Source organism: Tachysurus vachellii, chromosome 1 (genome assembly GCF_030014155.1).
Source record: "Tachysurus vachellii isolate PV-2020 chromosome 1, HZAU_Pvac_v1, whole genome shotgun sequence".
NCBI classification, from domain to species: domain Eukaryota; kingdom Metazoa; phylum Chordata; class Actinopteri; order Siluriformes; family Bagridae; genus Tachysurus; species Tachysurus vachellii.
The window spans coordinates 15,677,378-15,699,810 of NC_083460.1; the positions used below are offsets into that span (position 1 = coordinate 15,677,378).

Consider the following 22,433-nt stretch of genomic DNA (forward strand, 5'->3'; position numbering starts at 1 on the left):
CTTTTACAGTACGTGGATGATTTTCAGAAACTTTACCTAGGTTTTTTATTACCACTTTTGGCACATAAAGTGATTTTCAACATTTCGGTATCAAATGCATAAAAACTTTCTGACTATTAAACCTAGCAAGCCAGATTCAATTTGTTTATTTTCAGTGATGGTAAAAAAAACAAACATTTTTAACACTAAAAGCATCACATTTCTTCTTGTGAAAAAAAAAGCCCTCCAAGACATTCCCATTTCATCCCAGACTGAAATGAATACGAGGACGTGATACTAGACCTGAACATGTCCTTTACAATGCAGTTAACATTTAACATATTTTTCACACCTAGACATGCAGTCATTCAGCAGAAAACCACTTTGTTTGTGTTGCATGCAGCGTTTCTTGGAAGTAGCCTCGAAGCTCACGGCGACGCTCTTCCTTTCATGTGCTAACAGACGGTTTTGAATTGCAATATTTATAGACAGATTATTTACAAACAAACCAGCATTGTCTCTTCAGGTTACCGGATAAAGGCGTTTTAAATATTTAAATCAAAGGCTGCACGGTCCTTCGGGTTTTACTGTAAATCAACAGAAAAAAATTTCCTTTGGGCCGAGGAGATTGTGTGTCAGTGTCTGTTTTATAGCACTTTTGTCATGCAAACTCTAGACTTTTGGCTCAAGGCTAGTGTCAAGTTGTCAAGTATTGAATTGAAATCCTTTCTGTGATTAATCCTGAATACGCTGATTAGAAAATACACGTATGTGACACTTATTACTTCATAACCTATTACAGCCAATCAGGTTGTGATAGCGTGCCCTCTTTGGGACTCTCAACACATTGCGAGTGCCGCTTTGATTGACACAATCATCACTTTTAGGCCGCGTTCACACTGCAAGTCTTAATGCTTAATTCGGAAAATTTGCTCAGATCTGATTTTTTTTGTTTGGCTGTTCACATTACCTTTTAAAATGTGGCCTATATCAGATACCAGTGTGAACTGTTTGCTGTTTCGAACTGACCCGCATGCGCAAACGAACAATAACAATGACGTCACACGCAGCACGCCGTTGCGCTAAAAAGTTGGCGAGGTTATGGAGGAAGTATTGTATCATCTGGTGCAAGCAAACATATCATGTAATGCTATAATGTGATGTATTCAATGCAAACATTATGAGCTGGTTCACGTAACCACTTTATATAACACTCTTAACACACACGTTACCAGTCACATTTGTGTCATGTTTTCGCCGGTGAAAAAAAAAAAAAAGTTTCGCCGGCGCATAATGTCGATGTAGATTGACGTAAAAGTCGCATCAAATCCGCCTTGGCTGTTCACACTGCGGCCACATTGGAAAAAATCAGATTTGGGTCTAATTCAGGACCACATATGGACGTGGCCCAGATCTGATTTAAAAAAATCAGATCTGGGCCAGATTTGAGTGTTCACACTACTCCTGAAGAAGTCTGACCTGGTCACTTGACCCCAAAAAAATCGGATTTGGGCCACTTTTACCTGCAGTGTGAACGTGGCCTTACAGTTTGGCTGCTGGTTCGGGGCCAGAGCCTAATTTAGAACCAGTTCGACTCCCAGTTTAACTCCCTCTGCTCCAGGATTAGAACTCGCAATCTCCTAATTATATTTAATGATTTTATTTTATTTTTTTATACAAACCATTGTTATTGTTAACCAACGATATTTTATGACACATTTAAGGACCTGGAGGAAATTTACTTTAAAGACGCTGTATAAAATAACAAACCTTTTAAAAAATCCTTAGTTGATACACTGTAAACGTGGCTCAAATATAAATCTAATAATCTAAAAATGTAATAATCTCTACTCTACGATAGAACTAAAAGAAGGCAGGGTGAGCTTATTTTGTCCTCCTTGCTTTCCATGTACGATTAAAGCACCTATAATTATATATTCTGTATTTTCACAAAAACACACCAAGCCTCAAAGAAGTCCGGCTGTGTTCTGCGCTCTGTCTTAGACTGAAAGAAAACTTAAAGCTCCATGGCTTTTGTCAGAATGCACCGTAATGTAACCGTGCACTCGTAGAGTTTGTGTGTAACAGCAAAAAAACAAAAAAACAAAAACAGAGCAAACCCCTAACATATAAAAAATAAATGTAAACCAAAGACACTTCAAAACAGACTTCATAAGGCTATTCATGTATGACACTGGTTCATATTAATCCCTACTGAAGGGTATTTGCAGTAAAAAAAATTGTGTAATGATATTTGAACCTATGGCTGCCATGTGCACTGTAACGCTCATTCCAAATGCATCCGGATAATAAAATGTGAAACGCTGCATCGAGTGAACTCCGAAATAAATTAGAGTGCACGGCTGGAGAGCTCCAGGGTTCTCAGACGTTTCCTTTGTGGAGAGATGCAGGAGAAGATGGAGTTGAGGTTCAGGAGCTGCTGCTCAGTCTGCGGCGGATGAGCGAGGCCGGCTTTGTCTCTGTGTCCTCCTGGTCGCTCTCGCAACTTCTCTGGAGGATGAAGAACACAAGGTTATAGAGTAATACTCATTATTCTCATCATCATCATCTGTTGAATGAAATAACTGTTGTGGCCTGAGATGAATACAAAATAATAAAATCAGTAATAATCAAGCCCTGCGATGGGTCGGCACTCCGTCCAGGGTGTATCCTGCCTTGATGCCCGATGACGCCTGAGATAGGCACAGGCTCCCCGTGACCCGAGGTAGTTCGGATAAGCGGTAGAAGATGAGTGAGTGAGTGAGTGAGTAATAATCAATAATGTAAATAACAATGAAGCAAAATGATTACATTATACAAAAAACATACATATTTACACTATGGTATAGAAATGACAATAATAAGAATTGTCTTTTTTTATTATTTTCAAATTTCCTTTACTAAGAAAAAACAAAACAAAACATATATATATATGCATAATATATATATATATATATGTATATATATATATATATATATACATATATATATATATATATATACACACACATATATATATATATGTGTATATATATATATATATATATATATACACACATATATATATATATATATATATATATATATATATATATATATATACATATATATATATATGTATATATATATATATATATATATATATATATATATATATATATATATATGCATAATATATATATATACACACACACATTATATGCATCATACATTTTCTTTTCCCTCAAAGAAATCATGGACATAAAACATTTTCATTGTACTATTTACTCACAGAGGTTGTTTCTTTTATATTCACGTCAGCTGAAATTTATTTTATATATATATTTATTTTTATTATTAAGTAAGAAGTATTTTATTAATACAATACGAAGATGTAGTGTATCTAGAAAAAGAGAAAATGTATTTTGTAATAAATATAATGTATTTAAGAGATGAAGCAGAAGATAAGGATGGATTCTAACTCTTAAACCTAAAAAAGATTATTATTATTATGACTCTTACCAGTTCCTGGTCCTCTTTATCCCTCTTGCAGTGCAGCTGCAGGCGAGTCAGTCGGTTGCATGCCCACACCATGTTATAGGACATCTGAAAGACAAGCTCAACAAGGTCAGTGTCACTGGAAAGGTTTTAGAGTCTCAGGACTAGTTTAAAAAGGTGTTGGATGAAATGTGTGACTGGCTCAGTGACACTGGATTTCTCAACCTTATGCTTGTAATATTTATGTTGACAGGCAGATGGCAGTGTGATACCAGTTTACACACACACACACACACACACACACACACACACACCTTCCACTTTCTCCTGGCGTTGAACTTTCTGAAGTTCTTCATGTTGATAGATGAGCGACTCCTGTTGGCTGCCTGCTTACGGGTCAGGGGCTGGGGGAGAGACAGAGAGAGAGAGAGAGAGAGAGAGTGAGAGAGAGAGAGAGAGAGAGAGATGGAGAGGGGGAGAGAGAATATGGAGCAGGGGAGAGAAATGAAAAGGAAATGAATCACGAATCTACGAATCTCACTCTAACACTGACAGACATTCGGTAGGCTTTTTCACCATCCTGAGACTGAGTTCAGCAATAAAAACGCTCCCATTTCTGCATCTCTCTCTCTCTCTCTCCCTCTTTCTCTCTCTCAATACTTTCCTTGAAACCACAAAGGGCAAACTCCAAACTAACCCTAAATAACTAAAAAACATCATCTCACAGAAAAGCAGGCCTAAAAATGTATTACTACAGAAATGATAATTAGGTATAAGACGATCATTTAAACCAATTAGATTCAAGATCACACCAGCATCAGTAAGTGATAGAAAATTCACATTCAGTGAAGCAACACTTTCTGTGCTTCATGTTAAAGCAGTTTGGGCAACAATGACATCTAATAATGAGGTTTTCGCCCTCAGCTTTCACAATTTAGTTTCGTTACGACACACAAAACTGTCGCCAATTGATTGTGCCAATCAACGTTTCAGCTGATGTAACGAAAAGAAATTGCGTAAACAGAGTCTTGAGCTCATCATTTCCTGAGAAACCAGATTCATCTGTTTGATAACGTGGAGGTATAAGACAGAGGAATGAACAGGGAAACGATAATATTCGTTTGAAGACACTGCGGAATTGTCCTGACGCTCCAGTGATATACGTTTTACCCAAAACCATCATTTATCCTATTGAAAAAGAGAATTATAAGATAATCTTGGACATAATCAGTGAGTTTGGACATATATTTTGACAGAACTTAGCTCATACCTTGATCCAGGGGTGCAGTAAACATTCGTCAGCTGTCATTCTTTCACTGTGTGGAGACAAACACAGTCTCTAAAACCAGCCCATATGAGAAACCCTGAGATTCTTCCCCACATTCTCTTTTTTTTGTCTTACCTCTGATCCTTCACAAGCAGCTTCTCAATAAAATCTTTGGCGATGTTGCTGGTTTGGCTAAAGTAATGCTCGTCAAAATCGTACTTCATATCCACAATGTTCCGTAGTGTCTCCTGGTCCGTTTCTCCTTGGAAGGGTGATATGCCGCTTAATCTGACCCGAACAGAAGGTTAAAAAAAGTTAAGAGCTTGTCATTTTTAGTGCCTTCTGTTAAAGGTGAAGTCCAAAACAAATGGGAAAAACAATGGCAGCATTTCATTTTGAAACCCAAACACGCTCTGTTCCTGCTCCGTTTCTCCCTCCAGAGGACTATTAGAAATGTTGTTAGGAATATATAGTGGTAGATTTTTATGGATTAGGGGTCAATAAAAGAAAGGAAGGGAAGGAAGGAAGGAAGGAAGGAAGGATGGATTGGGGGTGGGGGAAGGAAGAAAATAAGAAAGGAAGGAAGGAAAGAAGGAAAAAAAGGAAAAGAAAGGAAAGGAAAGGAAAGAGAAGGGAGGAAGGAAAGAAGGAAGGAAGGAAGGAAGGAAGGAAGGAAGGAAGGAAGGAAGGAAGGAAGGAAGAAGGAAGGCAGGTAGGAAGGAAGGAAGGAAGGAGGGATTGGGGTGGGGGAAGGAAGAAAATAAGAAAGGAAGGAAGGAAAAAGGAAAAAAAAGAAAAGGAAAGGAAAGGGAAGGAAGGAAGGAAGAAGAAAGGAAGGAAGGAAGGAAGGAAGGAAGAAGGAAGACAGGCAGGAAGGAAGGAAGGAAGGAAGGAAAGCAAGAAAGAAAGAAAGTGGGGAAAGATAAGTATGTAAATAAGTAGGTAAATAAATAAATACATGCTAGTGAGTAAATAAATCCATAAATCCATTAGTAAGAAATGAAATAATAAAGTAAGTATATAAATAAGTGTGGTGAGTGAGTCAGTGAGTCAGTGATTAAGTGAGTGAGGTCAGTGAGTCAGTGAATGAGAGAGTGAGTCAGTGAATAAACGAGTGAGTGAATGAGTGAGTGATTGATTGATTGAATAATTGAGTCACTGAGTGAGTCAGTGAGTAAGTGAGTGAGTAAGGGAGTGAAATAGTGTTTGAGCGAGTCAGTGAATGAGTGAGTCAGTGAGTTAGAAAGTGTCAGTGAGTCAATGAGTCAGTGTGCACATGCTGATGAAGAGGGTACGTTTTTAAAGAAAAAGACAGTGAGATCCGTTACAGTGTCATATAAAGATGAAAGTAATACTGAACGATTCGGTCCTAGCTTAGCCTTACAAAATGTAAAAGCAAATGAATTTATTCACATAATTTCGAGCATTAAATAAAACAATAATAACTTCTAGTAAAGAACTTACAGTATGTAGGTAATAACACCAATACTCCTGTAAACAAACACAAACAGATGAGAAACAACAGCAGAAACCAAACAGGAAACACTGTGTGTCTTCAAATAGCTGTGTGCTGCTTACCACATGTCAGTGGATACGCTCAACGGCTCATAGTTTATCACCTCAGGAGCTGTGAGAAAAAACGAGCCATAGTTAGGGGAACACACACAGAAAACACCAAGAATCTTAAACCAGTAAAGTGTTAAGAAGAACCGAGGCAAGGCTTCGACAAAAGCACCGTTTAATCGTCTGATTTCATTCGCCATTTTAATTCAGAGAGATTACAGAGCTGTCAGAACCACAATGATCTGCTGTCACAACTTCCCTAATGAGAGCTGCAACTGTCACATCTCATCATGTCACGCCACGTGGCAGCAGTGGGACAAATTCTGAACATCGTGCCACTGTGGAGTAACATCACAGAAAACATATCACTGTCCAAAATAAATAAAAGTTTGTGTAGAGCGGCCAGTGTACTGGTCTGAGTCGTTACTATCGAAACGATAAGGTACTGTATAAGAACATACTAGGAAGTAATGAAAGAAAGAAAAAAGTAAGAAAGGAAGGAAGGGAGGGAGGAAGGAAGGAAGGAAGGAAGGAAGGAAGGAAGGAAGGAAGGAAGGAAGGAAGGAAGGAAAGAAAAGAAAGGAGGGAAGGAAGGAAGGAAGGAAGGGGAAGGGAGGAAGGAAGGAAGGAAGGAAGGAAGGAAGGGGAAGGAAGGAAGGAAGGAAAGAAGGAAGGGAGGAAAGAAAGGTAGGAAGGAAGGAAGGAAGGAAGGAAGGAAGGAAGGAAAGAATGTAAGTATGTAAGTAAGTAAATAATTAATAATTAAATGTAAATAATTAAGTAGCATAGAAGAACAAACTCCTTCATATAAACCAGACAGATATGCTGTTATAGCTGGAAAGGAATAAATATAAACATAAAATAAAATAAAATAAAATATAGCTGCTGTAGTATTAGAGGAATAAAACCCTTGGGGCTGTAGTTTATTAAAAAAGAATCATTTGTGAGGTTGTTTGTAACAGTAACTCTTCAGACTGGGAAACATCACAACACAAACAACATTTAAATAACTGTTTAAAACAATGTTTGTTCCTTTAGTAATAAAGACAGTGTGCTATCTGAGACAGTCGTCCACCGTCCTGAGTCGTCTGTTTTGCATTCTGATGATGAGTACAGAAGCACAGAGCGTACATGTATGCCTCCTGTCAGCTCTCCACTTGTGTTGGAGTGCAACTTTTCACATGAGACGTGACGTGAAGCAGCCATGAGTCAGCCATGAGCCTGACTTTCTGCTCATGTGTGTCACCAAAAATCCGAGCAGTGTGGCGATGTGCGGTTCCTCAGAAACGATCCCTGCCTGTCTATGGAATGCAACACTCATGTAAACAGCGGAGGCAGTACAGTGCCATATCCGCTAAACAAACAAGTCTGGCGTGTCTCAAATCGCACATGTACCTAGTTAGTGTCTCGACTCAAACTTCTTATGTATCTTTTCTCATGTAATCTAATGAAAGGTCTGTCTTGATTATCTGTCTTTTGGTACGGTCAGAGTTTTCCTTTCATGACAATATTAAAGATGACAGTGAGAAGTTTTAACAGGAAAGTGCTCCATAGATGTTACAGTTACAATCACACTATTTGGCAGATGCCAAATCTCATCTTATCCCATTTATACTGTACATCTGAGCAGCTTCAGGATTAATCGTCTTGCTCAAGGACTCAGTCCTGGGATTTGAACTCATGACCATCTGATGCAACAGTATTCCAACTGAATGAAATTTCACAGCTTTGGACTTTATAAGATAGCTTTGGTTTATAATAATACTAAAAATATAGAATTATCACCAATTGTCTTGTGTTAAAGAGAAAAACGATCACCTGGACATCAATTGATTGACTGGTTGATTGATTAAAAGCATTTCCATTCGATTACCGTTACAATGTACCCTTTCCTTCTATAAATCTGTTTCCTTCCACTTTTTTGTTTCATTTCATATTAGATTTGATATCGGGTTCTTTGCATTATTAGACTTTTCGGCTCTTCGATTAAATTAAATGTGTTTAATTAAAATATAAATAAAAATAATATCATTAATTCAGGAATGAAAAGATCTATAGTGCCAAAAATAATACAGATCATTATTTCTTCTGTGTCACCGAGATGAGTCTGGTAGAAAGAAAGAAAGAAAGAAAGAAAGAAAGAAAGAAAGAAAGAAAGAAAGAAAGGAGGGTGGTCATGCTGCATATGAGTCTGTAGCATAACACACACACACCACACACATACACTCTTTGATACCCAACACATCAGTAGAACCTCATGTGTGCTCAGATCTGCACTTCCTGTCCTAAACCACTACCTGAGAGCTCAGAGAGCTCTATTACTATAAACACTGTAATATGTTTTTATTTTTATTCTTTTAAACTCTGTATCATTCATCAGGATTTGGACATCTGTAGCACTTACTGCTGTGGATAAAGCTAAACCTGGACCGTACAAAGAAACAGGAAATCCTTCAGACCTTTCAGTTTCATACAATTCGCTTTGAAAATTATCTGGTTAGCAGCAAAGTGGCCCCTTGAAATAGTGTTTTCCTGTTAGAGTCATTTTGCATCCTACTGAGAAAAAAAGACAACAGCACAAACACACACAGCACACACACACACACATAGAAAAACACATACAAATACACACACACAGCACACACATAGAAAAACACATACAAATACACACACACAATCATATATGCACATAAACATACATACAAATGCACACACACAAACACACACACACATACATAAAGACACACATCGACATACATTGACACTGGCACACACACACACACACAAACATACATACAAATGCACACACATGTACAGACACACACACACACATACACACATCGACATACATTGACACTGGCACACACACACACACACAAACATACATACAAATGCACACACACGTACATACCCACATAAACATACACACACCCACTCATCATCTCTCACCTATGTACTGAGGAGTGCCACACAGACTCTTGTACTCCTCTCCTGCTATAAAGCGGTGGGCGAGTCCGAAATCGATGATCTTGATCTCAGGATGCTCTGCGTTCTTATCAGACAGCATGATGTTCTCAGGCTGTATAATAAGAATAAAAAATGATCTGGAATGTAACCCGTGTCATTTTATATATTATCCAGATGTGCACAAATTCTCCACATTCCATTCAGGTCATGGTTCAAGAAATCAATTACGCCTACACTTACATATGGTGCCAATAAATAACTCACAGGAAAATAGTTTCATCTTCAGTCTCAATTAACCCACTTAATCATGTTTGTTTCACATCTGTATGATGCACATCTGCATTTTCTGTCTGGTCACTGATCACTTCAGCAAGTCTCCATTTTTCTGATGATAACACACTAAAATAAAGCATATGACTAGAAGTAAGAAAATCTTTCTTAAAAAAAAGAAGAAATACATAAAAAATAAATAAAATAATAATACTAATAATAAACAATTAATAGAAACTTTTATATAACTGTTATGAATTTTATATTAATATAAATTGCATATAATTTATTTGTAAAAATGTATAATGATTTTTAAAATATTTATATCAGGACTTCTGTAAATCTGTTCAATTCAATTCGAATATATATTACTAAAAATACATGATTAAATAAAATATGAAAAATGGCATAGAATTAAAGTAGTCTAACTAAAAAAATTGAAGAGGCCGTGGATGTTTAGCTTTAAAAAAATTGATCTCCTGAGCATTTTGTTTTCACAAGCTAATACGCTAGCATACAACACGAACTGGGACCAGAATTTATTATGAATAAAATAATTCAGTTAGCTGTATTTAGTCATACACTCCATTGCATTGTTGTGGAGTCAGAAAGAAAAGAAACTTTAGATCCAGAAAGTCATTAAAGCTAGCGAGCGAGCTAGTAAGTGGTACAGCTAATGTTTTTTTTCCCAGTGTCACAACGTTTTTTGTTTCTGAGCAAAAAAACCCGAGATGACTTGCAACCCATCCAAAATTAGCAACACAACAAACTAGCTCTCTCACAGAAATAGAGCCTTTAGCTGTAAGAAGATAAAGACGTCATGGTCTGTGAGCCAGAAACAGCTTGTTTTCTCGCTCACCTTCAGATCGAAGTGGGCGATTTGTTTACTGTGCATGAAGCCAATGCCTCTCAGAATCTGCTTCAGGAAGTCAATGGCTTCGTTCTCAGTCAGATTCTCCTTTGATGCGATGAAGTCGAACAGCTCTCCACCTCGGATGCTAAAGCAAAGACAGACACATATTCTGATAAAGCGCCATAAAGAAATATACTTTTCTTACAATAAAGAAATATACTAAAATAAAAATGGCACGCAATTACAAAACTGAATCTAATATTCTGAACATATATATAACATATTGTATTTCTCATTTGGCACTTCCTTCTATATAACTGTATCTCTTGTAAAATGATTTGTTTACATCAGAGCGCTGTTGGATTCTCTAATCTCATTGGTCAGAAGGTGATACACTAGCTCTGACACTGCAATCACAATAAACCAAAGGTTTATATTAAATAACACACTCATTCTGATATAATAATGTTTCTATAGCAAGAACTTTTTTATACAAAAATTAAAAAAAAAAAAATCTTTGAAATGGTGAAGCTTTCTGTAAGGAAATTTAACATATTTAACAAATGATCATATTATATTTAAATATATATTAAAGGCATTTTTTTAGCCTTTAATAGAAAAATAAAAACTAAAACCCATGTCTTTATATATATGTGTATATATATATATATATATATATATATATATATATATACACATAACATACAACTAAGAATTTATTATTTGTAAAAAGCGCCGGTGTAGAAAACTTTAGTCTGTTTATTAAATCCCGAAATTCCCAGGAACGTTAATAAAAGCCCCACAGAGCCATTTATCACTTTCTTTTATCTTTGATGTTACTTTCTTTGGGAATATAAACGTCAAAAATCAGAAAATAACAGCGTTCTTTTCTCATTCTCAGTCTTCTCCCATGAGATACATTTCAAGGCTGAGAAGTTCCTAAATCCTCAGGGACACCATAGATGGTTTCCACTCCCGATTGTCAGTGGCGGCTTTGAACAGCTTACAAATAGGGATATAGAAACCTGTTAGGAACAAAGACAAACAGTGTCCAGGTGCACTCGCAGACTACTGTAAAGTAAACAGGGTGGTCGCTAAAACTTTTGCAACAAAGACATTTGTCTTTACACACACAGCCTGATTAGAGTCTTTGGCTCGGTTACATTGTGTGTGAGAACGCGTGATTCGAAAGGTTCTTCAGTGGAAAATACGAGCCTACACACCTCCCATCGACATGTGTGTGTATGTGTGTGTGTTTGTGTGTTGTGGCAGCAGTATTCCCCATGCCATCTGACCCTCCCTTTTTTCCTGACGCTATTCTGCTATATTAGTCACATCGAAATACAAGCTGACTGTACGACAAAAAGCAGCCGCTAAAAATATATGTCATTGTCTTCAGATTTAATCTGTTTTAATGCCACACTCAGATTCTCTTACCACATTCTAAATCCTTGTGTTCTGTCGCGGTCTAAATGAGACGCTTGAACTTTTTTGGTAACTTTCGGCACCTCAAAGCGTCACTCCAGCTGAGATACCTAGCCGTCGTTATGATCTGAGTAATGAATTAGCAAGATTCTTAAAAAAGCAATAACAAGAATTATCTTGTTTCCTGGACACTAAATGTAACATTCATCCATCCATCCATCTATCTGGTGTTCCCTCGAGTCTATCGCAGGGGCAACCAGACAGGGGATACACTGGACCACCCTGATGGCGTTAACAAACACACCCATTCACCTGCAAAATTAAGAGATGTCTTTGTACTGTTGAACATACTCAAGTACCCCCCAAACCTGAAGGTGCAACAAAATTCATCACAAAAACTATCATTGATGATATACCTATTCCAGCACACCCCCTGTGTGGTTTATTGTTACTGTATAGTAAGTAAAAACGAGCTACTTACAGCTCCACGACTAGCACAATCTCAGCTCGGCTCTCAAAAACGTCTCGTAAAGCCATAATGTTGATGTGTTGCAGACTCTGTAGGATCTCCACCTCCTGCTCCACGCTCTTTCTCTCCATGCCCAGACGACTGCTCACGCTCCGACGGAGCTTCACGAACTTCCCCGCCCAGCAGGTACCACAGGATCGCTCTCTCAGCTCCCGCACCTCCCCGAAGTGTCCACTGCCAACAAAGTTGCTTAAATAAATGTTCATGAGGAAAACACCAGCCTTATCTAGCTCATACACTTAACTATCTGTTTATGTATTTTCTCTATAGGACTACTAATACCTGTGTTTACTCCGTCAATTGTTATATTAGACGTGACACAATGTAGGATTCAGTGTTCAAAGAATACTGTTATTTATTTGTATTTTTTTGCACACACCTGCCCAGTATCTCCCCAAGCTCATAGAAGTCCTCCACGTTCTGCAGCCTAAACTGAGCCATGGCACACAGGAGACCTTCTGTCCACTCTTCTCGAGACGAAATGCGCTAGTCCTGCATCTTTTACAGCTGAATAAAACACACACACACACACACACACAGACAGAGATTTATTAAAATCGAGGAACACAGATTTATTAAAAATGCAGGACAAAAACAAAGGATGGAAATGTAGGACAGTATCCTGAGACTGTAACACAGGAAGATAACATGAGACAATCACGTGGAACAGTAACACAGGGTGGTAATAATGGACAGTGTCACATTACGGTTTTGCGAAGGATGGTGACACAAAACAGTGACACAGGACAGTAACGTAGGTCAGTAAAGTAGGACAGCAACACAGTACGGTAACAGAATGGTAACAAAGTACGTTAACACAGAAAGGTAACAAAGAACGGTAATGCAGTATGCTAATGCAATACGTTATGTGGGACAAAAAAATGGTAACATTGGATGGTAACAGTTCGGTTACAGAGAATGGTAACCCAGATTGGTAATGGAGGAAGGTAACACGGGACAATAACGTAAGTCAGTAACGTAGCTCAGTAACACAGTACGGTAACACAGAACAGTAACGCAGAACAGTGACAAAGAAAGGTATCATGGGACAATAATGTGGGACAATAACATATAATGCTAATGCAGGACAGTAAAGTATAAAAGTATGTTTTTAAAAAAAAGGAAAAAATAATTTATCTCATTAAATCAAACAGTATAATGGTTAGGATAAGATTGGATAAATTACACTGGTGCAGTCTCATACAGGTCGCTCAACTAAATGTTTGATAATCAAGGAAGGAAGGAAGGAAGGAAGGAAGGAAGGAAGGAAAGACGGACACCAACTCTGAGCCAGCATGACTTTATTTATTCAGCATGAAATGGAACGCCTCCAGATTGTTTGTGCTGCTAACGTACTACAACCCCCAGATTAGAGCTACAATAAAGTCTTTAAATACAGTAGATCTACCCTGTGGCTAACACCAACATGGACAGAGTTAATATCAGGTCTCATTGTTAGCCAAGAAAGGGGAAAAAAGCTGAACAGAATACTTAGGAGCATTAGTTTACATGGTGCATGGTACAGTTGTTGCAATAGAAAAGCTCTCATTCACAGATCCCTGGATGGAGAACGTTTCACATAATCTAAGACCAATCTTAAAAACCTGTTGCTGTGTATTGTGGCGATTTAGCGATTTCCTGCGCTAGGATGTTAAAAAAAATTGTTTCTCTTTAAAACGTTCCGCCATCGTCGTGAACGTTGTCATGATCCGCACAATGAGCTGCGTCTCAGGTAATTAACCGTTCAGTATTATATTATAAATCTGTTTTCAATCATTTCTACAAACAATAACCTGGCAGTAAGTAATACACACTCACAAGCGCTTTGTCACAAGACGTATAGAAGTACGGCACGGTACGTGACGTTCTCAGGATGTTGTCTAGTGGGAACGAGTGATGATCATAAATAGAAAAATATTCTAAAGAACAAATTTCTATTACATTTGCTCACAAATGGAAACACACTGTATTGTATCATTGTGAGAATGCAAACATCACCCACCCAACCCCTGCAGTCATAATCAACCAGAACAGATGTTTGTGTGTGTGTCTGTGTGTGTGTGTTGAAAGCTAAAACAAAAGATTCCTTCGATGCTCGTTTGCCGGCTTCCTCCTCAGGTTCGGGAGAGAGGAGGCAGTATCTGTAACAATAAATATTTACACAGGCGAAGAGAAGAGCAGGACCAGACCACGTTTATCAGCAAACACCCTGAAAACACTGTCACTAAATACAGCTCACACAATCGCACACACAATCTGGTCAGCCTCAAAGTCTGTACAGGAGCCATATCTTCCGAGGCGTCGTCTACAAAGCAGAGCGTAGGACTCGAAAGGAGCGAACGAGTATCTTTTTTTCAAATAGCACATATAAATTCATCCAGCTGAATTACTGAGTACAGTAAAGTGTAATCAGATTATAAATGAACTGAAATCAGTTACACATACGTCTCACATACTCCCTTGTGTATCTTACACATATTGGGGCCTGTATTCATGTGCATACGTATTCTTAGTGTAAAGAGCTTCTCCTAGTGATAAAATTCTAAGAAAATTCGTAGAAATGTTAGCGTTTCCCTTTAAAATTAAAAAGAAGATCGTAGTAAAGATAAAAGTTCTTCATAAACCATCTCAACCCTTAAAAGGTCAAAACATGTTAGGAGTCATGAGGAGGACTTTTAAGAGGATTAAGAGTTTCTTTATCAGAGGAGAAAATTGCTGAAAGATGAAGAACGAGAAGAAATGTATTGTATATGATATTTAATACTATTAATAATATTTAATAATATTTTATAACATACAGATGTTAAAACATCTGTAATATCATATCGGACGTAATCCCTACACGATATAGACTCAAATATCTTAACATAGAGACAAAGTAAAGGTTTATAATAGACCAGATTTTAAAAGCGCTCCTGTTTTTTATTGAACAACCAATCACAGTCTTCAAAAGAATGTGTCACCTAGTATCAGGTTAAGCCCCGCCTCCTCTCTAAGATAAATGTTGTTGTATTTTCCTTGTCAGAGTTGCTCTGAGATCTGAGGCCCTGAATCGCTATGAAGATAAGATTCCTAGTTAGAGATTTTTATGCTAAATTAGGAGTTCTCTGAGATCATTGCTTCTGTCTTTTCTAAACTTTCCATCATCATCACTCACTCTTAAACTCTCAACCCTGAATTCTTTTTAACCTCTACTCTAAATCTGGTGCAAGCTGTACAGTATCACTTCTCTAAGAAAATGACGTCTGGGAAATCCAGCTGGTTAATGCAGGTGAATTGAAAGGGCAGGGATGCTGCTTTGCATGATGTACAATCTCCCTGTAGATGCTGTGTATTTATAACAGTGGACACAAAGAGCTATTCATGTCGCACTGAATCAACACAACAAATGTCAAGGACCCACAGTAATGATGGGCTATTTAGCAACCATAGCAATGATAGATGGTATTAACATGAAAGTTGAAGCTTTGGAAACTGATCTGTTTGAGCAAAGTGAACAGATAAAGAAGGTAAGAGAGATGGATAAACCAAAGGACTAAAGTGCCGCCGGATCTCTCTTCAGAGAGACATGAAGCGAAGGATAAAATTTAAAAAGACGACTTTATTTTTCCAGGACGAGCTTGATGTTTGTAGAGAATTTTCCGATGGTGAAATAAAAGTGAGCAAAACAAAGAGTTTATCCAAGACAAGATTAAAGACAGAAGCAACATCTGGCAAGCATGACACACAACAATAGAGCAGTTTGCCAGAGACAAGCTAGAACTGAACGTACAGTACATCAAGCAGCAGGCAGTTACAGTTGACTCATGTCAAGGAATAATTCTAGGAATCCAAACAAGCTATTATGATATATATATCATATTAATAACATCATAAAAGTTATGATCAACAACCTCACACATCAGCCTAATACAGTCATAAGAGGTAAAAAAAGTTCGATAACTTTTTTTATATGGATTCTTTAGCTAGTTTAGATTGAGAGCAGTTATTAGCCTTGTAGAATGGTTTAAACCAAAATTACTGGCATCCACTAAAGACGTAAGGCTCTCCAAATCCCAAATCCGTGTAATACATGGCTACCTCTAATAAACAGACAGACAGACAGACAGACAGACAGACAGACAGACAGATGGACAGATAGATAGATAGATAGATAGATAGATAGATAGATAGATAGATAGATAGATAGACATTATTTGACTATAGACACATTCTATTTCTCTATTGTAAGAGTTCTTTGAATAGTGGTTAATGGATTCCAGGAAGGATTCTACTTGGAATTCTCTCTAATTGGAAATCAATCAATCAATCAACCTATCTATCTATCTATCTATCTATCTATCTATCTATCTATCTATCTATATGTCTGTCTGTCTGTCTGTCTTTCTGTCTGTCTGCACATCCCATGGGTTCACCAAAGGTTCAAAGTTAAGTCTAGCACCTTAAACAGTCAGTTTCTCTGGGCTGGACTCTTAAAGGTCTGAAGAACCCTTGTGGAACTTATGAGATAGTTTGATGGATATTTAGAGAGACAGACAAGACAAAAAATAAGTCTCTAATCTACCTGTTTGTTGTATGTGTATATTTTATTTAAAAATATATATATATTAAAGTGAGTTTTAGGTTGATGGTATCCTGAGTCAAATGTCTGCCAAATGCCGTAAATGCAGTCTATCGGTCTATCCATCCGTCCACACCCAAGGCATCTTTAAACAAGTCATTTTTTTGCTTCCTTAAACAGTAAACTCCTACTGTCTGAACCCATTAAGGCTCTATATTGAATCCTAAAACAGAGTGTAGACAGGGACAGACAGGCAGACAGACAATTAGATAGATAGATAGATAGATATATAGATAGATAGATAGATAGATAGATAGATAGATAGATAGATAGATAGATAGATAGATTAGAGAGGATTGCAACAAGAACCGTTCTAGGAATAAACTCTAACAATCTAAAGAATCTATCTATCTATCTACAGTATCTATCTATCTATCCTGTCTCTTTCTCTCTCTCTCTCATTCTCTCTTTAATTAGAAGAAATGTTACCTCTCTCTTTTTAGAAAGAAAAAAAGGAAAATTGGAATCTATCTATCTATCTATCTATCTATCTATCTATCTATCTATCTATCTATCTATCTATCTATCTATCTATCTATCTATCTATCTATTTGGATGCTTAATGGTTCTTCTGCTTCCTGTTTCCATATTGCACAATTATAAATCAACAGAATCCATGTTTTAGGCACTAACGCGCTCTCGTTACTGAAACAAACCGAATTCAATCCGTTAAAGCGAAACCAAACGACAAGCAAAAGACACGAGGAAATACGACATGTATAGCACAGATGAGCTTACCTCGATCCTGGAACCCTGAAAAACGACTAATCGTTCACTTTCCTGTGTGTGTGAGTGCGTGCGTGTGTGAATGCGTGTGTGTGTGTGTGTGTGTGTGCACGCGCAGCTGCAGGAATCCCGCGTTCTTGTGCGCTCGCATTGCTGTCAAAACTCCAGCGCGCGCACAACAACCTCATGCGTAATGGCAATAATTTCAAGACAAGTCATTTCACTGCCAAAAAAAAAAAAAAAACTTTCCCTCACTGGGGGGATTTCCTCATTAAAACCAGGGCTGCTAGACAGGTTCGACAACTTGTGTGTGTGTGTGTGTGTGTGTGTGTGTGTGTGGTCCCCTTATTGTCTCCTGAGAGCGAACACTCCATACAAGACATAAAAGACATGGGTCCTGTTCCAAACCTCTCACTTCAACAATAGTAGTAGTATTGATAATTATCAGCTTGGTAAACCACTTAGTACTATGTTATTTATGTGTAGTAGTGTATTAACAAGGGTCTAGTGAATAGTGGCTTCACATAGGCATGAAATCATTTTTACTTTAGCTCACTATCTAGGGTTGAAGTTTGGTGTTTGGAACAGAGCCCGTAAACAGGAACCTCAATCAACAGAGTGTTGTGAAACAGTTTACTTACACACACACACACACACACACACACACACACACACACACACACACACACACACACACACACACGCACATACAGACACACACATGCACACATACATACAAACCCCACACACACAGTATGAAGGCACTCTGTCTCCTATTACTGTTGTGTCAGTCAGCATTCATCAGGAAGGAATTAGTGTTGGGTCTTTGGTGGACTTGGAAATTGCACTGACCCATTAGTTCCTCAGAAGCTCTTGGTTGCTTAATAGCACTAGACTACAAACTGTTGTAGAAAGGACATGATTTACATTTACTTATTATCATTTCCTGTCCAGTGTCACCCAAATGAGGGTGAGGTTCTCTTCTGAGTCTGGTTCCTCTCAATGTTTCTTACTCACCACCATCACCAGATTCACCAAATTCTGGGATAATAAATATATTTCTATAAAAAATCTAATTTTGTATTATGATCTTAAGGAGATCTGAAAATGTAAACACGCTTGCATACAAAATGTGAACCATCAGTCTTTCAATTTTCACAAGGATTTTGTTTGAATACTTGAAGAGCTTCTGAGTCTTTACATTCTCATGTTCTTACTCCAAACCATTCCGTTATGCTTCACTTCCATTATTTATATACAAAGCAAACGGGGCCTCTATTCTAGGTTTACATCCATGTGTATATCTGAAAAAGAGAAACTGTACATCTCAAATGCTTTCTTCAGATTTTGGATATATAACTTATGTGCTATATTTGAACTTTAATCAGTGGCTCTCACAACTCCATGTCAATTTTATTAGATTTTCTGAAATTGTGTCTTTTCAAGTATGAACAATTCTTTTCAAGTGTAAAATGAACTCCCAGCCCTCTGCTTAGATGACAATCTGGATAATTACACTGGCATTCAGAGTTTCTGGACAATTACATTAGACCTTTATCCTACTAACGATGTCCTTGGGCATTTGGAGTGGGTTATTTTCCCTCTGTTTGCTCCCATAAAGAAATTTTAACGACGACGCTATTATTTGCCTTAAGTTCATACACTTTCATAGATTTTCTGTTCAGCTCACAGTATTGGAAACTCTACTTAGAAATTTCTCGAACCCTGTTTCAACCCTTTGTATGTTAAAGACCTTGAAAGTTCTGGTTGTTCAAAGAATAACAAATCAAGCCAACTCAAGCCGGGCACTTTATAACCAAGTGGAATTAAATATAAAGCATTTTGAAATGACAGAAGTTTAAATGTGGTTATATTTCAATAGGATCCCGAATTAAAAATAATATTAATACAGAAATTTAGAATTAATATGGTTAAATAACATCCTGTTACATACAGTAGTAAGTCAAGGGTTCAAGATAGATAATTCAATGTGGATACGGAGATAATCAATTTTTTTAATTTATTTTTTTGCTCTTGAAATATTAAGCCATGGTCACAAAATTCCAATGATTGTATCTGCGTACCTAAATAGAAAGAAAATATAAAATATTTAACAGTGTTTAAAACAAACATCAGCTTTAGAAGAAGTAAAAATGTTACGCAAGGTTAGAGTTAATAAGTAATGAAATCTCCAGTACTTGAACACATGAACTTCATCACTTTATCCTTTAAGACTGGAAATAAAACTGGAAATATTTTACTTTAAGAGATGTAAAGAAGTAAGAACCGACGATAATCACAGACAATAATAGTACTGATAATTGTCTGTTGATAATCACAGACGATAGACAATAATAACAGATAGAACTTCATCAGTCGTGTATAATGTCATTGTGGGTCATTGTGTGTGTGTTTTTTGTTCTTTTATGCAGGGTGGGGTCTGTTCCTTTCAGGAAAATCTGGAAAAATGGTGTACGTTGTACCCTAAGGGCTACAAAGAGCAATGACAGCTGTATGGAATCTGTTCAGTCTTGCCCAATCACTTTATTAAGATCAGCTGTAGAACGCAGTTGCTGCATGTTTGCAGATGTTCATGCGGCTCTTGCAGATCTACATGGTTTTGTTGCTTTTGAGAGAACTTTGGAGTGGTTTTAGGATTTGTCAAAGACTTATTTATTGCTAATATTGGTTCATTTTGTCATTTTCAGTAAGCTCTGGACACACACATGCAAATATTTTAATATCACCAAATCTTCTACCGGGGGCACGGTGGCTTAGCCTCCACCTTTTGTGTGTGGAGTTTGCATGTTCTCCCCGTGCCACGGGGGTTTCCTCCGGGTACTCCGGTTTCCTCCCCCGGTCCAAAGACATGCATAGTAGGTTGATTGGCATTTCTGGAAAATTGTCCCTAGTGTGTGATTGTGTGAGTGAATAAGAGTGTGTGTGTGTGTGCCCTGCGATGGGTTGGCACTCCGTCCAGGGTGTATCCTGCCTTGATGCCCGATGATGCCTGAGATAGGCACAGGCTCCCCGTGACCCGAGGTAGTTCGGATAAGCGGTAGAAAATGAATGAATGAATGAAATCTTCTACCACCAGAAAGTAATCTGAGCTCAGGATCAAACCAGTGGACCCCTGAGCTGAGCCTCAATGTGCCTCTCATTCACACCCAGAAAAAAACTTACACTCTGCAGATCCGTTGTAGTTAATATTCACTGTTGTGTTACACTCAGTCCTGTCTCATTCACTAGGACATTTTGGTTGTGCCATTTATTGAGTTGCCACTTGTTTTGGAAGGCCGCACTGCGTTATCACTTGCAATACTGTATGCTTTTACATGTTACACTGTATGTTGCTTATGTACTGTTTGTATTATTGTGATGTGATTGGATCTAAATAAATGAGAGCAGAACAAAATGATCTATATGACATATCTCTCTCTTTTTTTTTAATTAAATAATAAAATTGCAAATCAAATCAAACCCCTTGAATTCACATGACCTACAATACCTACAGGTCAGAGTTAAAAAAACATTAAAAAGACCGAAAATTCAGACTTCACATAATTTTTGCTAGATTTGACTCATTTGTTTCACTGTATTTTTTACTTTTGCATTGCATTTTTCTTTTTTCTTTTTTGGACTGAGAATTAAAGATAATCTGAGTGATATTAGCGTATGAGAGACAAACAGGTAACGATAAGTCAGTTAAACGATAACGATAAACAGGTAACGATAAGGCATTAAATTTTAAAGTAAAGGAATAAAAAAACACTAGGAATAGAATAAATAAAATAAAACAATGTTTAGAAGGAAAGGAAAATAAATAGAAAAAATATATAAAAATATATAGTATATGAATACATACAGAAGTCCTAAGAGTCTATGCATTGTTAAATTTTTTTCTTTCTTGTTTTCTTGTGATTAAGACTTAATTTTCTCATTATCTCGAGATAAGAACATGATCTAGAGGCAGCAAAAGCACAGTAAAGCAGTATCATGGGTGATCACATTCGCTTTTACTTTGATCAGGGACTCACTCAAACTGAAAAAGCTATTAATTCATTTCAAATTATTTATTATCATATAGCCGCAACTCTTGTTATGTCGAGATCGCGTGAAAATTAAGTCGTGATATCAAGAAAACAAGTCGTTATATATCAAGATTACGAAAAATTAAGTCGTGATATCGAGGAAACAAGTCGTTATGTCGAGATAACAGAAAAATTAAGTCGTGATATCAAGAAAACAAGTCGTTATATATCAAGATTACGAAAAATTAAGTCGTGATATCGAGGAAACAAGTCGTTATGTCGAGATAACAGAAAAATTAAGTCGTGATATCAAGAAAACAAGTCGTTATATATCAAGATTACGAAAAATTAAGTCGTGATTTCGAGGAAACAAGTCTTTATGTCGATATAACAAGAAAATTAAGTCGTGATATAGAGAAAACAACTCGTTATGTCGAGATCACGAGAAAATTAAGTCGTGATCAGGACATTCACAATAATCTCTGTCCTTTTCTTAAAGAGGAAGAAGTGCTGAAGAAATGTTTTCATGCCTTGTGCAATGCTGCCTCCTTCAGAACAAAATGGAACCTGTTCAAAGTATATTTAGAAGATTAGCAGTGTATAATACATTCAACTTCCGAAGATGCTTAAAGGCTGTTTTTTCGCTCTTGTTTGCTAATTTAGTTTGAAAGACCAAATATGGACTCTGGTATATTGGAAATGGAGAAATAAATGAATCTTTGGTT

The 22,433-nt window shown here is 37.2% G+C and overlaps 1 protein-coding gene across 1 annotated transcript; it reads right to left on the reverse strand.

Moving 5' to 3' along the window:
- Positions 1-1,323: 1,323 nt before the first annotated feature.
- LOC132848520 (death-associated protein kinase 2-like) lies at positions 1,324-17,908 on the reverse strand. The gene is made up of 12 exons (XM_060874314.1): positions 17,690-17,908; positions 12,710-12,837; positions 12,283-12,504; positions 10,383-10,521; positions 9,236-9,365; positions 6,302-6,350; positions 6,188-6,214; positions 4,859-5,011; positions 4,727-4,772; positions 3,771-3,860; positions 3,481-3,564; positions 1,324-2,490 (listed from the first exon to the last, which is right to left on the reverse strand). Exons 2-12 carry the CDS (start codon positions 12,769-12,771, stop codon positions 2,410-2,412), a joined length of 1,083 nt encoding a protein of 360 aa, XP_060730297.1. The 5' UTR covers positions 12,772-12,837; positions 17,690-17,908; the 3' UTR covers positions 1,324-2,409.
- Positions 17,909-22,433: the final 4,525 nt, after the last annotated feature.

Coding starts and splice junctions, on each gene's coding strand:
- LOC132848520 (XM_060874314.1), bottom strand. CDS start 12,771: ATGGCTCAGTTTAGGCTGCAGAACGTGGAGGACTTCTATGAGCTTGGG. Junction 5,012..6,187: donor GGTGTTATTACCTACATACT/GTAAGTTCTTTA, acceptor TGTTCGGGTCAG/ATTAAGCGGCATATCACCCT. Junction 3,565..3,770: donor ACGCCAGGAGAAAGTGGAAG/GTGTGTGTGTGT, acceptor CTTGTCTTTCAG/ATGTCCTATAACATGGTGTG.